This window comes from Equus caballus, chromosome 19 (assembly GCF_041296265.1).
Source record: "Equus caballus isolate H_3958 breed thoroughbred chromosome 19, TB-T2T, whole genome shotgun sequence".
Classification (NCBI taxonomy): Eukaryota; Metazoa; Chordata; class Mammalia; order Perissodactyla; family Equidae; genus Equus; species Equus caballus.
In genome coordinates this window covers 38,205,103-38,223,182 of record NC_091702.1, presented here as the reverse complement: position 1 = coordinate 38,223,182, position 18,080 = coordinate 38,205,103, and the positions used below count along the sequence as shown (strand labels likewise).

The 18,080-nt window shown below is 35.6% G+C and overlaps 1 protein-coding gene across 9 annotated transcripts in view; it reads right to left on the bottom strand.

The window, feature by feature from the left end:
* Positions 1 to 18,080, bottom strand: part of IL1RAP (interleukin 1 receptor accessory protein) — a 131,189-nt gene that overhangs the window by 16,111 nt on the left and 96,998 nt on the right. For all 9 annotated transcript variants that reach the window (XR_011428791.1, XR_011428790.1, XM_014732811.3 and 6 more), the window contains exons 7-10: positions 17,203 to 17,329; positions 14,745 to 14,893; positions 1,713 to 1,862; positions 245 to 388 (exon numbers count right to left, since the gene is read on the bottom strand). Coding sequence is in view for 7 of the 9 variants with exons in the window: in XM_014732811.3 (XP_014588297.1) it covers positions 245 to 388; positions 1,713 to 1,862; positions 14,745 to 14,893; positions 17,203 to 17,329 (570 nt within the window). In the remaining 2 variants the exon portion in view is untranslated. The remainder of the gene's footprint in view (positions 1 to 244; positions 389 to 1,712; positions 1,863 to 14,744; positions 14,894 to 17,202; positions 17,330 to 18,080) is intronic.

Genomic DNA, 18,080 nt, shown 5'->3' with positions numbered 1-18,080 from the left:
ACACTAAGTTTTTAAAGCTTCTAAGGGAAAATACTGCAATACCAAAAACTGCACTCGAATACTCTACATCTTACAATGTAGTTACATTCCTAGAGAGTCTCTGTCAATTACATCAAAGAATTGGACATTAAATGTCCAAAGATGCCAGCGTAGAGCTGAGCCATGACTCTCATACATGATCCAAAGTTAAGGATCCTCTTAGCCTTTCAGGGTAGCATCACTTGTACTCATCTGAAACACCTACTTCCCCCAGGTAGACTGTCTCGGTCAAAGATGCACAGCTTGTATCCAAATTCATTCTCCAAAACTCCACGGAGGGTCAGTAATACAAATTCTTCTTCTTCAGCATTCCTTGCATAGGATACATAAATATCATATTCCTTCCCATCTAGCAAAAGGAACACAGATCCAATACAAATTAGGAAAGCTTCTCAATAGTATTGCATTTTTTCTTAAATTGAACTTCTGCATATTAGATATTTCCATTTTTCACATATATAAATTATCTGACAGATTTCAGTGTGATTTCCCACTTGTGACAGGTCTCCAGGCAAAATGACTATTTTAAGGTGTAATTGCAAATTTTATCTGATGTGTCTTCTACTCTCATCTCACTGAGTTCGGTTTTTATAGTGGAGAATGAGTAAGGCTTGTCTCATTCAACTATGAATGAACAGAATCAGGATGCACATAGTTAGTCAATCATAGGTGCTGGCAATTAATACCACACAGAAAATTTCTAGTTCCTGCTCTAGGATGTCCCTCACAAATATATCAGAATTATAAATTGAGCAAAACTTTTAGAAACTGTCTAAATTATTTATAGCTGAAGATAACTATAATTAAAAATATACTTAGCTTCAATAAACCAATCTTTCCCAAAGTCGCCTAATTATAAAATCACTTCTCATTAAAAATAAAGGTTATGTGTCTCTTCCACAAACCTACTGAATGAGATTCTTTATGGGATGGATCTAAGAATCTGGATGTTTAAATGTCCCATTCTTGTCACCACACGCATGTGCACAAGAACAGTGCTTCTCAAACTTTAATGTATACGTGAATCATTTGGAAATATTGTTAAAATGTAGATTCGGATTCAGAATAGGGGTTATGCTTAAGATTCTCCTTTTAATAAGCTCCCATGCGATGCTGATGTTGCTGCTGCATGCATCACCCTCGAGTACAAAGAGTGTGGACCTGTACTGTCCAATACAGCAGACACAAGCCACATGGAGATACTGAATACCTGAAATGTAGGTGGTCTGAATTGAGACATCCTGTAAGTGTAAAATACAATACACACTGAATTTTGAAGTTATTTAGTACCAAATGTAAGACTAAAATATCTTCACTAGCTTTTTAACATTAACCCCATGCTGAAATGTTAATATTTTTAATACATTGGGTTGAATAAGATACACTATTAAAATTATTTTCACTTTCTTTTTACTTTTCCTAATGTGACCACTAGAAAGTTATAAATTACTTATGTGGCTTACATTAATTCTATTTGGACAGTGCTAATCTAGACTAAATCACATATTGAGCCAAGAAAGCAGAATTAACACACATTAGAAAGGTTTTCAATAGTAAGGGCTGAGACAAAAGGTAATCTGATTAAATCTTCCAATTAATCTAGGTTTTACCAAGCCAATATGTTTTCTAAAGATGACAGTAGAAAAGACTTACATCCAGCTTCCATTACTCACCTAAAATGGTTTCATCTGTTCCAAAATGAGCCCGGTAAAATAGGACCATCTCCAGCCAGTAGACATGGTAAATGACAATGAGGATCACCACTAGCAGGACTGTGGCTCCAAAACCACATGCCAGTTCCACTGTGTATCTTGGAGCTATCACTGGAGTGAACAACAGAGAAACAGAATTGATTTCTATGTGGTGATCACAGAGATCCATTATCCTGAAAATAGCTGGATAAGCCAAGTAGCTGAGCAGTGAACCTGACATATGTGTGTGAACAAGCAGAGATAACACGGTAGAGTTTAAACCCTATGTTTTAATACTAGACATATTTATCTATTTGTTTCCAGTACCTGGCACAGAAGGCATTTTTAACTATTCGATGATTGAATAGACTTTGATGATATACAAATTAAAACAGAACCTTAGCATTGGGAATGATTTAGAAGGTCATCTAATTCACAATCTGACACCTGAATCTCCTCAAAAATATTTGTGAAATATGTAATTCCATCCTCTGTTTATCCATCTCTTGGGATGGAATCCTTACTACTGCCTGGACAAGCCTAGGATATTGATAGAATTTTAATTGTTGGAACAGTTGAATTGAGCAAAATCTCAATTGAGCAAAATCAAAAATTCCATTAGTCTTAATTTCATCCTTTTGTCCAGTGCCGTATGGAAGAAATTTAATTCCTTTTCCTTTATACTTGGAAATAGGCCTCAAAAATCTTATTTTCATTAGGCAGAAACAGAGGGTATCCATCAAATGCTCAGTAGGCTTGGCTCTGAAAGTATCTCCAGGTCTTCAGTTCTAGGATACATATTCCAAAGATTGACTTGCAACACCCAGGTGTGGACAGATTTCAACATTATCTGCTTATTTTTATACTATAGGCACCTTAGCAGTTTCTTTGGAATTATTCAGAAATAGAGTGAGGTAATCCCCAATTACCTAAAAGCTAGATATTAACTCAGCCCTATAAATAAGATCTGTAAACCGCCAACCACCTCTGTCTCATTTACCAATGCTCTTTCCTCAAAAACATCAGGAAGATTTAATTTCATGCCTTTGCTCATGCTGTGGCTTCTGGCTGGAATATTCCTTTCTCTTTCTTTAGTCTTCAAGACCATTCTCAAATATCACTATTTTGTACGTGCTTTTCTAGAACAAAACTCTTCTCGCAACCTGACCTCTGCTTGGCAGAAATTTCCACTGTTCCCTTTATTTACAATTTTATTACAGCATTTTTATTATATTGTAATTTGTCTACAAGCTTGAATCTCCACTCTCTCTCACTCCCCACTAAACTCTGCCTTGACAGTCTTCTGGGTAGAGACTATGTCGCCTTCACACATCCTACCCTTAGAACACCCAGGATCTCAATGAACATTTCCAGATAAAACACGGTACACTTCTGGGATGTTTAAAAGAAATCGAGTACTATACTGAGTATCAACAACTTCATTTGGCTGCTTAGTAGCTTGTGATAATGAAGTTGAAGAGGTTGAAAAAGGAACAGAATATTTACTGAATCTGAAGCAGGAGTGGCTTAATTATGTAATAGTTGATTTGACAATTACTTTTTAACATCTACTATTTGCCAGAAGCTGTTGGGGATACAATGGTGGTGATGTCTGGTCTCTTTGGGATAATATTCTAATGCAGGGAAATAAATATATAAGACAATTATAAATATATAAGACAATTAGTTTTAGATAGTGATCTGTGCTGTTAAGGAAATAAACCAGGGTGGGGTGATGGCGGTGACCGAGAGCTGGGGTTGGGACAGGAGAGGTAGATTAGCTAGGGTGGTGAGAAAAGGCCTCTGTGAGCACCTGAACATCCTAGGTGTTAAGTGTTTTCCGAGACAAGGTGTAGAAGAATTGTGTTCAAAGCCAGGGTTGTTATCAAGGTTCCCTGACTCCAAAGTCCAGAGATCTTTGCACAACGCTACCAGGAAGTTCAATTATTGATCAGACACTAGCAGAAAAATCCCTTCGAAAATAGGTATCTATCCTAAGGGGAAAATGGTAAGCAGCCTGGAGCTGAGCCTGAAGGTCTCTAATTAAAGGGCAAATCACGGAGTTTCGAGTTCATGATACCAAACTCAGGAGACTAATCCTACCGCAGATATAGCCTGGGACTCAGTTGTGCAGAAGTTTGATCAGGTACTCTGGTACTCACTCCATGAACAATGGGGCTTTAAAAAAAGAAAACTCCATCATCAAATGCCAGAAGCTAGGTCAGTGCACTTGTTGAGAGCTTACTAAGATCAATTTGGGTAGCTGGCATGAAAACTGCTGTCTGCTTGGTATTTCTGAGTACAAGCTATGTTAACAGTACATTGAGGTAATTCCCACTGTCATCTTCATTATTTGCTCAGTTATTTTGGCTCCCTCTGGGTGGACATTTTGTAATAGGGAGAAAAAAAAAAAGGTCAGTGGATGCACTTACCTGAAATGGATTTTGTAAAATATCAATAGATATCTTGCTTAATGATCAGGAGATCAATTACTCTCATAATTTTCCCTCTGCCACATTCATTTTACCACTGCCTATTTTATTGCTTGTGGGGCTTTTTAATTTTGTTTTGTGCCATAAAATTACATGTGTCATATTTACAGATTATGTTTTGTGAGGCCATGTTGATGATATCAAGAAGTTCTAATGCTATTTAACTAATTGAACTCTTAAGATAAATAATCCACAGGCCTGAACTTTTAAACTGCTTGAATCACATGCAGGAAGTGCTCTAAAAAGCTTTCACATAAAGCTTTGCTGGCTTGCAGCTAAAGGGTGACCCTCAGCCCACATTTTCTGTCTGCCCCAGCTGGAACCGCTGATGTTTTGGCATAAAGATTTTATTCTGATGCAATCCTAGACCAAAGGGTTTCCAATCAGGAAAGGGCGATGCAATTTGCCCAAACTGGACTTTTCAACTGCTTCTTTCTTTGATCTCACTGATAATCTGATTCAGGATGTAGCCAAATTTAGCTACTTGTTCTGCTGTTATTCCCTGAATCAGAATTCCCTCCATCCCTTTTGCAATTCTATAAGAATACTAGCTCCAGAGCCCAAATTTCCAGCTAACTACCCTTGGTTAAACCAGTCCAATATTTTAGCTCTAGTCTTTTTCCCTGTTTCAAGTTATTGGTCTACAATCTTGTTTCTCCCTGGAAACCTAAGTTATTATCTTCATCTTCGGTATTGTAGTTGGGGTCTTGCTATCCATGAGACTCTGAACCAAATAGCAGCAGCTTGGACTTCCAAGCTGCCACAGAACCTGTCTGTTCTTTGCTAAATTGCTGGGAGTTCTTGATAATTTTTAGAACTGTGGTAATGACCATTTTCCCAAATCACAAACAAACAGAATGCTTTATTTAAATGATAGTAAACCAGAGACCTATGACTGCATGGATCTGCAGACTTGATTTGTTTGGGTATCACATGTGTTAAAACTTGGGTACTTTGGACTTTAGCTTCTGGCCTTAGAGGAATAATTGATACTGGAGTAGCCTTCTCTTTATAAGATTGAAAATAACAATTTTTCAAATATGGATAACTGGTAGTGCCAGAGGGTGATCTGTGAGTGAAAGGATACAAAAAAGATCACTCTGGCTTTTTGCCTGAAGGCAGTTTTGGGACTGCAACACAGAAAGGGGAAAAACAAAAGAAGTACAGTGGTTACAATGAGCTAAGAAGATGGAAAATAGAGTTCAGGACTATTGAATTTTCAGGCCTGGGTACTGGAGAGAAGAAAACAGTGCAGAAAAGAGCTCTGGAAATCCACAAATATTTGGAAAAATACAAAGCTTTGTATATTTAGGGCGACACTTCACAAGGTCAGTCAAAGAATAACTAACAGTGAAAAAAAAAACTACCAGGAAAGAAACGACTACTAGGGAGCTAGGAAATGATCAACTCCAGGAGTCCACGTAGGGCTGGAAGACATTTCAGTTAAGGCCACTTAGAAAGAAGAAACTTTAAGGAGACTATTAAGTATTAAGTATAAAGGAGAGACCTCAGATAGCCTATGCCTTAGATATAGGTCCAATTTAGCCTTAGAGAAAAGGCTATTTTAGACCTACTCTAGCAAAGATAAGCAAAATGCTTCCAAAAAAGCAAGCTGTTATGCAGTAAATTAACTACCCGCTACAACAAAACTTAACACTGACTTACAAAATTCAGACACTCAATAATGTAAGATCCATAATGTCCAGCATAGGATTAAAAAGTAAAAAACTAGACAGAAGAAAAAGCAAAACAAATGACCCATAATCAGAAGAAAAATCAGCCAATAAAAACAGAACGACAATTAACAAAGATGACAGAATTAGGAGCTCAATGCTTTAAAATGAATATTATAAATGCGTCTGTTGAATTTTTTAAAAAAAAGTCCATGAACATTATAAAAGCAAATAGGAAATATCAATACAGACATTTTGACGGAGAAACACAAATTCAAAAACTGAAAAATAAAATTCTGAAATTAAAAATGCTTTAAATTAGATATCAAAAAAGAAATGATCAGTGGACACCAGAAATTATCCTAATTGAAACACAGAGGGGAAAAAAGAATGAAACAAAAATGAGAACCTCAGTAACCTGTGGGACAACACTGAATGGTCTTTCCTAAATTTAACTGCAGTACCAGAAGAAGAGAAAGGAATGAATAAATGAAAAAAATGAGCAAAATATATTTGAAGAAACAATGGCTGAAATCTTTTCAAATTAAACAAAAAATATAAACTCACAGAACCAAGCAATATTAATAATTCAAAATAAGAGCCATACAAATAAAACCACACCAAAGGATACCATAATATAATTTTGAAAATCAATGCAGAAGAGAAAAATCTTAAAATTTGCCAAAGAAAAAGAGATGAGACAGACATAAAGGGAACAATGATAAAAAAATCCAAACTGCCCAATTCACATTAGAAATATTAGCCAGAATACACTGAAAATGACATCTGTAAAGGGCTGAAAGAAAAAAAAGAAAAAGAAAAGCAAAACTTCCAACCTACATTATATATCCAGTAAAAATATCGACAAAGGTACCAGAGCAACAGAATGAAGAAATGAAAATCCTTCCAACAAATTGTGCTGGAATTGCATATCCATAGAAGAAGAGATTGAACTTCAATTCCTACCTCATACCATATCCCTCCAAAAAATAACTGGAGATGGATCATAGACCACCCCCCAAAAAAGCTGAAACGTCATGATTTTGGGGCGTGCAGAGATTTCCTGGAACACAGAAAGCGATAATCATTAAAGGAAATGCTAATAAATTACACCTCATGATGAGTAAGAACCTCTGTTCATTAAAACATACCATTAAAGAAAGGAATTGGCATGACACCGACTGGGAAAATGTATTTGCAAAACATGTACCTGACAAAGGACTGGTATCCAGAACAGATACAAAACTCCTAAGATTCAACAATGAAAACGCAAACAACCCACTTATAAAATAGACAAAATATTTCAACAGATATATCAACAAAGAAGATACCAAGGACCAATAAGCACCCGAACAAGGGCTCAGCATCTTTAGTCATCAAACTTGAGTTATGCAATTTGTCACTACGCAAACTTTAACTAAAAAAAAGCAAGAGAATTGTAAATAAACATTAAAATCTAGATAATACAAGATGCTTAAATGTTAGGTGATAACTTTACTGATGTCTGCAACTTCTTTAGAGGTATTAAAAAATGAGATGGGGGCTGGCCGAAGTGTGCTATACTTCGGCAGCGCAGGGTATGTACGTTCGGATCCCAGACACGGACCTGGCACTGCTCATCAAGCCAAGCTCTGGCAGCATCCCACATAAAATAGAGGAACATTGGCAACAGATGTTAGCTCAGGGCCAATCTTCCTCACACACACACAAAAATAAGATGCATTAATGGATGCATAGAGGAATGGATAGATGCATAGATACATGATAAAACAAAGAGCAAACAAGGAGCAAAATGATGGAATCTAGGTGGGGTACATGACTGCTCACTGTATAATTCTCCCAAATCTTCCATGAATTTGAAAACTTTCTTAATAAATTATTGAAATATAAAAAGTAAGATGAAATAAGACACTTTTAGATTAAAATAAAGCCAAGATTGTAACCAGCAGATGTGCACCACCAGAAATATTAAATAGTTCTCAGACTAAAATGTTATCAAGAATGAATAATGCCAGAAATGGAAAACACGTAAATAAATACAAAAATCTTTTCCCTCAGTTCTTAATTTCTTTAAAAGATAATTATTTAAAGCAAAAATAATACCAATGTATTGTGGTATTTATAATATATGCGAAACTAAAATATATTATAAAAAAACAAAAGTCAGGAGAGAAGAAATGAAAGTATGCCATTGTAAGTTTCTCATAAATTATGTAAAGTGATTGATTCAGGATGGATTGTGATAAGATCAAGATAAATATTGCAAATTCTAGAGGAAAAAAAAAAGGTAGAGCCAATAGGCTAAGAGAGGGGATAAAATAGAATACTAAGAAATTATCAATCCACCAGAAGGCAGGAAAGAAGGAAAAAAACAAAGAATAGTTGCAACAAGTCCACAACAAATAGCGAGATGGCAGACGTAAAGCCAATAACGCTAATAATTATATTAAAGATTAATGGATTAGAAATAGAAATTAAAAGAGAAAATAGAATAGATAAGAAATCAAGACTCAATAATATGCTGTCTATAAGAAATATATATTAAACATGAAGACATTGATAGATAAAATAAAAAGATGGAAAAGGATATATCCTACAAATACTAATTATAAGAAATTTAGAATGGCTAAATTACTATCACACACAGAATATTAAGAGAAAAAAATAAACAGAACACAACTTAAAAGAGTCAATTCATCAAAAAGGCATAACAATCCTAGATGTGTATGTACCCAATAACACAGTTCCAAAATATGTGAAGCAAATACTGACAGACTGACGGAATTAGAAAAATCCATAATTCTATGTGAAGATTTCAATACCTCTTTCTCTTTCAAAAATTGAAAGATTAAGTACATTAAAAAAAATCAGTAAATATACAGAAGACTTGTACATCACTGACACCAATTGATTTAACTGACATTTATAAAACACCAAAGCTACAGCATACACATCTTTTTCAAATGGATGTGAAATATTTACCAAGACAGACAATCTACTGGTACTTAAAAAAAAACACACCAATAAACTGAAAAGGAATGAAATGATAAAGAATTTATTTTTTGGCCACAACAGAATTAAATTAGAAATTAGAATCAAGTGTGCAGCCATGTGCTAAATTCTTGTTACCTGCTCCCTCCAATCTCACACACACACTGGGAGTTGAGTATCTGAAGGATGAGAAGAGGAAGGCTTGGACCAGTCAGTACCAGAGCCAGAACTTGAACTTAGGTCTGTCTAACACCAAAATATATGTTCCTCCCACTCCACCATACAGTTTTCCCAGAGAGTTCTAAGTCAGAGAAACCCTTCCCTGACTTGTAATTATCTAAACTTAGATGACAATATGAAATATTACCAATTACTTTACCAAGATCAAGAGTGAACACAAACTCAGTTCTAAAATTCAAATAAGTTTTAATAATTACATAACATAATAAAAAAAATGTTGTCTGGAAAATCCCCAAATATGGATAAATTAAGTAACACAGTTCTAAATAAACCATGGGTCAAAAAACTTATAAGGAAAATTAGAAAATATTTAGAATTGAATGATAATGAAAATTCAGCATTTCATCATTTGTGTTTCAGCTAAAGTAGTCCTATGAGAGCAATTTGTAGCTCTGAAGGCTTACATTAAAAATCAAGAACTATTTAAAATCAATGATGTGGCTTGCATCTTAAGATTGTAGAAAAAGAAGAGCAAATTAAATGCAAAGTAAGCAAAGGAGAAAATGAACGAAATGCAAAATAGATAAAAAATAGAGAAAAATAAATGAGAACACATTTGTTCATGGAAAAAAATAGTAAAATTAGGAAACATCTATCCTGAATGATGAAGAACAAATGGGCAAAAATACAAATTACTAATATCAGGAATGACAAAAGGAGAAACACTATAGATCTTGCAGACATTAAAAGGATAATAAGGAAATAATGTAAAAGAACTATGCCAAAAATGTGACAACTTAGATGAAACAGAAAAAAATTCTTTGAAAGACAAATTCAAAAAATTGAAGAAGAAACAGAAAATCTGAATAACTACTAAAGAAACTGAATTCATAATTAAAATCTTTATCATAAAGAAGACAACAGGCCCTGATAGTTTCATAGGTAACTTTCAAATATTCAAGCAAGAAACAATATCAATTTTACATATAAGTTTTTAGACAATAGCAAAGGAGGGAACATCATCCAGTTCATACCACGAGGCCAGCATAAGATCGATACTAGTCAAACGTATTACAAGAAAAGAAAACTACAGACCAATATCCTTCATGAACAAAGATATGAGCAAAATCGTCAACATGAGCAAAATCCTTAACAAAATATTAGTAAATCAAATTCAGCAACATATAAAAAGGAAAATAATTCATGATGATGTGGGGGTTTATCCCGGGAATGAAAGATTGGATCAACAGTTCAAAGTCAGTCACTATAAACCATCACATTGACAAAATTAAAAAGTCATATGATCCTTTCAATGGATGAAGATACAAATTTGACAAATTTCAACAGACACTCATTATAAGAAAAAACTCTCAGCAAACCCAAAACAGAAGATTAGCCCTCATGTAGGATCATCTACAAAATACCTACAAATAACATCATACTTAACATAAAAACTGAATGCTTGGTCTCTAAGACTGGGAACAATGCAGGAATGGCTGTTCTCAGAACTTCTACCGATCACAGTACGGAGGTCAAAAAGAGTGAAACAGGCAGGAAAAGGAAATGAAAGCTATAAAGTTTGGAAAGTAAGGAGTAAAAGTCTGTTTACTTATGGATGATATAGTCAAGTGTGTAGAAAAAGTTAAGAAACCTAAAAAAGAAAACAAACAGAAATTCTATTTAATTAGTGTATTTGGGAAAGTTCAAAGGACCAAGATAAAAACATAACAATTAATTAATTTCACTTCTATTTTCTATCAATCAGCAATTGGAAAATGAAATTTTAAAGATACCATTATATTAGCATCAAAAACACAATATTTAGGGATAAATTTAACAATATGTGTGCAAGACCTGTACACTCAAAGCTAAAAAGAAATAGCATTGCTGAGAAAATTCAATGGGACCTAAATAAACTGAAAGTTATATCATGTTCATGGATTGGAAAACTCAATATTGTTAAAATTTCCATTGTCCCCAAATTGATTTATAAATTTAATGCAATCCCAATGAAATTCCAGCAGGTTTTTTTTTTTTTTGAGGAAGATTAGCCCTGAGCTAACATCTGCTGCCAACCTTCCTCTTTTTGCTGAGGAAGACTGGCCCTGAGCTAACATCTGCGCCCATCTGCCTCTACTTTACATGTGGGACACCTACAACAGCATGGCTTATGCCAAGCGGTGCCATGTCTGCACCTGGGATCCGAACTAGTGAACCCCGGGCCACCAAAGTGGAACGTGCACACTTAACCGCTGCACGACCGGCAGGCCCCCAGCAGGGTCTTATGTAGAAACTGACAAACTGATACTAAAATCTATACAAAAAATATATGTCCCTAGAATAGTCAAATCAATCTTGGAAAAGAAAAAAGGAGAACATAGAGTATCTGATTTTATGACTTACTTTAAAGCTGTTAATCAAGACAAAGTAATGCTGAAGTAAAGATAGACAAGCAGATTAATAGAACAGGACAGGGAATGTAGAAATAGACCCACATTCAGAATTTATTTTTCTTTTGGCCAAGTTGTCATTCAACTCAATAAAAAGTAGAGATTTTTCAATATGAGGCTAGAACAACTGGTTTCTATATGGAAACACCACCACCACTAAGCCTTAATTCATATATCACACTATAAAAAATTAATTTGAAATGAATCATAGGTCTAAGTACAAAAGAAAAATCTATAAATCAACAATTGCTAATATAAGATTTAGAAAGTACTAACTATACGAGAAGAAATTGGTAAAATAGACACCATCAATTTCTTTCTTTTTTTGTGTGTGAGGAAGATTGGCCCTGAGCTAACATCTGTGCCAATCTTCCTCCATGTTGTATATGGGACGCTTCCACAACATGGCTTGATGAGCAGTGAGTAGGTCCATGCCCAGGAGTTGAACCTGCCAACCCCGGGCCACTGAAGCACAGCACATGCACTTAACACCATCAGGCCTGCCCCCATCAAATCTTTTAAAATTCTGCTCATCAAAAGAAAAGGAATTCACAAACGAGGTGAAAATATTTACAAGTCATATATCTGACAAAGGTGATTATACATATACACATATGTATCTCCTACAACTCATTAACAAGCAACCCAATAACAAAATGGGCCAAAGATTTTAATGGACGCTTCACAAAAACAACTATTAATTAATGGTCAATAAATCCATGAAAAAGTGCTCAACATCATTAATACATGAGAAATGCAAACTAAAAACACAGTATGATACCAGGACCCATCTACTAGCATGGCTAAAATTTAAGTTTGACAGCTCCAAAAGTTGATGAGGAAGTAGAGTGCCTGGAATTATACACATTGCTAGTGAAAGTGTAAAACAGTATAATCTGTTTGGAAATAGGTTTGGCAGGTTCTCAAACAGTTCAATACACAACTTGCCTTAGTCCCTACCACTCTCCTACCAGGAAACAATGCATGTTTAATCCCTTTACATTAGCTGCCTCTCCTTGAATACTATTGTCCCGAGTAAGACCCAGCTTGCTGAACTCCTCTCATTCTAGGCCCTAGCCCCTTCCTGTCATCTTTTTGATGAAGTACACAGAATGCTCTGCCCATGAATTCGGAGAAGGACTCACACATAAAACATATGGATGTGGACACAGACATCACCTCTGAGTTTCAGAATTAGCTGGCCCAGAATAAAAGTAGACAAACCCACAACATCTCTGATACCATTGGATGTACACAGACCCGACTGGATTATAGGTCACCTTCTAGCACAGATCATCTGGTCTAGTGGATGTACTTTCCACTTCACCTTCCTGATGACGTTCATACTAAACCACTCAGAGCAAGACTTCTGTGAAGGGAGTTACTCAAGTAGGTCTGGGGGACAGATTTGCGCATCACTCCTAGATTAAACATTATTTTAATTAATTGTTTTGATTCTCTCCATCTGACAATAAGTTACTAACTCCTGTCATCCTCCATAGCTATTTCCCAAAACACATGCCTCAGAAGATGAGTCCCACAAAATCTTCCATACTTAAAGAATCTGGAGTCAAATATGTTTGAAAAAATCCTTCCTGCTATATTCCAGCCCCCTGCAGATATTCACACACAACGTTAATCTAGTAGAGACTCTAAGGGGCCCTGAATTAAAGTGACTTGATTGGTTTTGTTTAACCTAGACTTTGACGATACTTACTTGATTATAAAAGCTTTTGTCAAATAACACCTATGAAAATCTCGTGGAAATAATTGTAAGAGGAGCTAACGCTTGTCGATCATTTAATATACGTGCATATATGCCAATAACTCTGCTGTGTACTTTAAAAGGAATTTAAGAGGTAGTGTAATTATTTTGCCTACTTTAAGTATAAAGAAATTGAAGCTCAGAGAAGTTAAGTGACTTTTTTCTAAGGTCAGAGAGTCAGGATGCACAGAAACCAGAATTCCAATACAGGCTATCTGAGTCTAGAGTACAAATAACGAATTGCAATACGATAGAGTCTTAGCAGTGTTCTTAGGAACTAACTTTGGGAAACACCCCTTTATATTATGTAGTTCAGCCTTCTCTCTTTACACTGGCTTCCAAGGTGCAAAAGCAATGAACTATCCAGAACCAATCCACTGAGACTTCTTAAGAGGCATATACACTTCGGGCCTTTGCTCTTTCTAAATTGTAATGAAATGTTAAGGTGAAGCCTTTCATCAGCTTTAAAAAAGGTTTAAACCCATTGTAAACTGTAACATTTATAAATTAACTTTTTTTTTACTTTTGATATAAATATTACAGGCTATATCTGAACTAGAATCCAGGATGATTCTGAACAACTTGACTGAATGTGTGATAAATCATCATTATCTTTCTCCAGATCACTGAAAAACATTCTTGAAGGGATTAATTGTCTGCGGTTCTGCGTTATGTGAGAGACTCAAAGAGAATTTTAGACACAGTCTGTTTCAGGAGCAACAGCTCACACAATAAAGCTTTATAATTTTTATTTGTTATAGAAAAATATAGTAATGTCAAGATAGAAATTATTTTTACATCATTTTAAGTCATAGTTTAAATAATTTTTATTTAAGCAACTGTGGCTAGTGGTATATTATATAAACTTGCTTGAATATTAATACATAGTGTTTAAAAAGATTGTTTTAAAATTATATTTTTGAGAATATAGCATACTTTACTTGCATACAATTACATGGCTGCTATTTATGCTTCATTATTATAGAAAATGCTTCTAAAAATATCGATGGGTACATAAATCTCTTTCTGCTGGTCAGGAAAAATTCCCAAAGTACTAAGTCATATGGTATGATCATTTTTATGACTCTTGAACTCTGCCATCAGTGATTTCTAAAAGGGTCTTTACAATTCACCAACAATATGTGATTCTACCAGTTTTATTATATCTTTAGCAGTTTTGAATATTTTCTTTATTTTTTATGACTATGCCTCATTATCACAATAATATGAATTTTTTAGTCACATTTGGGCACTAAGTTACTAAAACTATTAGAAACAATATTTTGAGTATCTTTACATACATAGGAACTTTCTCTCAAGAGTTTTCATTCAATTTTGATTCACTACTATACGTCAGATGTACTAGGAGCTGGAGCGCTTTCCTTCTCAACTTCTTTTTTTCTTTATTCACCACAATGTTACATTTGGAGTTCACGGATTCATCCGCTGAATGCATCCATTACCTTTCTGTTTCACCTTGGCTGGTTTGTCAACCTCCCCTTTGGCATTTCTAGCATGACAGACATAGTTGCGCTTGAGATCCTCAGCAGTAACTTTCTTGATGCTCAAAATCTGAGTTCTCCATTCATCTTCTGTTAGAGTCTGACTTACACTAGAAACAGGGGAAAGAAAATCAAAGCATTAGTGAGACTGAAGGGCCATGTGCTGTGTGTGAATCAGACAAGTAGACAACTACAGAGCCCCTAGGGGAGAGTAGACTGAATTCAATATGCTGAGCTGCCTGTGATCCAACAGTTACAAAAGGAGAATAGCTTCCAGATCCAACACTATTCTTTATCATCTATATTACACACAGTCCCAAAACCTAGATCAAATCTCAGCATTGGCATATCATACTATAGATCTCTCTTCAAGGCAAAATATCTCCTTCCCTCATACTTCTGAGGCAGGAAGCTTTTGAGGCCAGAACCATTTGGGTGTTGGTCCAAGCTTTACCACTTACTGACTATATACTTGGGGCAGGGTAACAATCTTTCCACATCTTGAGTTCTTCCTTTGAAAAAGAGGAAAGTAGCAATGCCTACATGGTGCATTACACGTATTAACTTTCTCAAGAATTCTGAGGATTGAGTATGTTAATGTGTAAGTACTAGAACAATGCTTAATAAATACTCATACAGGCTATTACTATTATCCCACAATAATAGTTGATGCACTTCAGGAATTCCCAAAGCTTGGCTTTTGAACATACATAGAATATTTTGATCAAAATACTGAAAACTCACAGTTAAATACTAATATATAAAAAGAAGAAACTTCTCAGAGCAAGTGAACTTTGTAAAAATAAATATATCCAAATCTCAGGAAGGCAGAGCTCAAGTGCTTTGGGTACAAGATCAAGATTTAAAAATCCCTTTGAACTACTTTGCTCAAAAGGGAAAAAAAATATCTCTCCTACAGCTGACCGCCACCCAGATTCTCCTTCTGATAAGGCTTATGGTTAGTCTCCAGAACTTGGTTAAGGGCTGCCAAGGGTTTAGCCTAAGCTTAACTGCACGGCTCAGCTATGAACATTACATGTTTCAATAGCAGCAAGGAGCAACAGCATGACTTTCATTAGTATTCATTCATTATCATTATGAGGCTAGGAAGCACATTGTTCAGAATTACTGAAATGATCAATAATTCTTCCTCTGTGCCTCCAGCCACAATTTATCAATTTTCATCAATTTACTTCTGCCAAAACTGCTCCAATTTTAGGAAGCTGCTTCTGTACCTCTGAATATGCTCTGCATCTCTAACCTCCAGGCTTTTGCATATGATGCTCCTTCTACCAGGAATAGTGTTTCCATTTCTTTAGTTAATTTCTTCTCATCCTTCAAATCTTTATTTAGGTGCTGTACCATCTGAGAAACATCACCTAACCCTCTAAAACTGCCTGGAATCCCCAAATAAAACATCCCATAACATCCAATACTTCCCAGTCATTGCATTCATCACATTATATTGAAATTTCTGCTCTATCATTGCTCCTCCTGTAAAATCTACCTAGTTTGGGACTAAGTACCTTGCATAGTACTGGATGCAAGGTGGACATTTTATAACTTCTGCAAAAAGTCCGAGTTTACTATTAGGAAAGAAATATCCTTTAAATTCTAGAAGTTCAGATAGCCTAAGATCTATATGCACATCCTGATAAGGCTTAAGGTCCTGGAATTACTTTGTCATGTAGGTGGTCAGCTGCTTATTTCTATTAATTGCTGCAGAGAACCAATTGTTCTCTTGCAGTGGTATGCTTTATTTATAGCGGAACCTTTTGTCTTCAAAGATCCATATTTTCCTCCTTACCAACCAATCCCCTTCAAAAGAAACTCATGTTTGTTTAAAAATAAAATGACCCAGGTTGTTATTTTAAGAGTGAGCTATATCACTACCCCATGCACTTTTAAAATAAAATTTAAAGAACATAAATGCATTTGATCAATATTAAAAAAATACCCATCAACGATAAATGTGACATACATACTGTGTGAATTAAAGAACAGGAGGAAGAAGATAGGAAACACATGCCTAGTGTAAGACAAGAAACTAACAGTTATCTGAAGCACGAATACATTCGCCTGAACTCCAAACTTGAGAACGAGAAGAACAGGGCCACACTGACAGGCTTTCATCTACCCACAATCCTATATTGTAGCCTTTTCATTCATGCAAGATATGCATTCCATCTACTTTTAAGTGGGTATCATAAATGTGTGATCAGCAGATGGCATCTGGGCCTCAGGTTGCAAGTCCAGTAATCCTGCTTTGGAATGCAGCCACTAAAGACTTGAAAATCTTGCTGACTTTTGTTAACGATAGGCAAAAATGAGAATTTTAATTTTCATTGATTAGTATACACCAGAGGGCATTAGATTGAGGGACAAAGGTTAGTCACCCCCCTGCCTGCGCCAAGGATACCTTTCATTAACAGTTACGTCCAGAGTGGTGTCATCTGGCTTTTTTCCATCAATGGTCCACCAAATCTCATTGCGAGAGTCCTTCAGGAAAGTAAAAAAGACTTTACAAGGGATGAGTAGCTCCTCTCCTAAAAAAAAACAAATTAACCCATCAGTTTGTAACTTTCACATGGCTATATAGGTTCTACTCTGTGACTAATTAGAAGCTATAAAAATTACATGCACCTAAAACCCTACTTCTGACTAATTTTCAAGTGGGCTTCTGTAAGGCAATGTACCATACTTCATTCCCAAACAAACAAAACCAAGAAAAGAAAGGCAGAAACTTTGTACACTAGAACAACCATCTTTTGATACAATCAACGTATGTTCTAAAATGAAAATACTTGTTCAAAAAGGCTCCAACACGGGGCCTGCCTGGTTCGTGCACTCCACTTCCGCGGCCCAGGCCGGTTAGGATCCTGGGCACAGACCTACACACAGCTTATCAAGCCATGTTGTGGCAGGCATCTCACACATAAAGTAGAGGAAGGTGGCTGCAGATGTGAGCTCAGGGCCAGTCTTCCTCAGCAAAAAGAGAAGGATTGGCCGCAGATGTCAGCTCAGGGCTAATCTTCCCTGGAAAACATTTAAAAAATTAAAAAAAAAAAAAAAAAGGCTCCAACAATATTCTTTTTAATCCCAAACCTCCATGGATTGCTCTTCTCTGTTATTTCTTTCATGAAGAAAAGATAACCAAGGAAGCGTTCTCCAGCTCTTTAGTCCTTGGCCCAAGGAAATGGGGCAATGCCATCACTGAGAGGACTAGCCAGGCTGGCTGTGTCTTGAAATGCTCAAGCTATTAGGGTGCATTCAATAAATTTAAAAACAATTTACAAA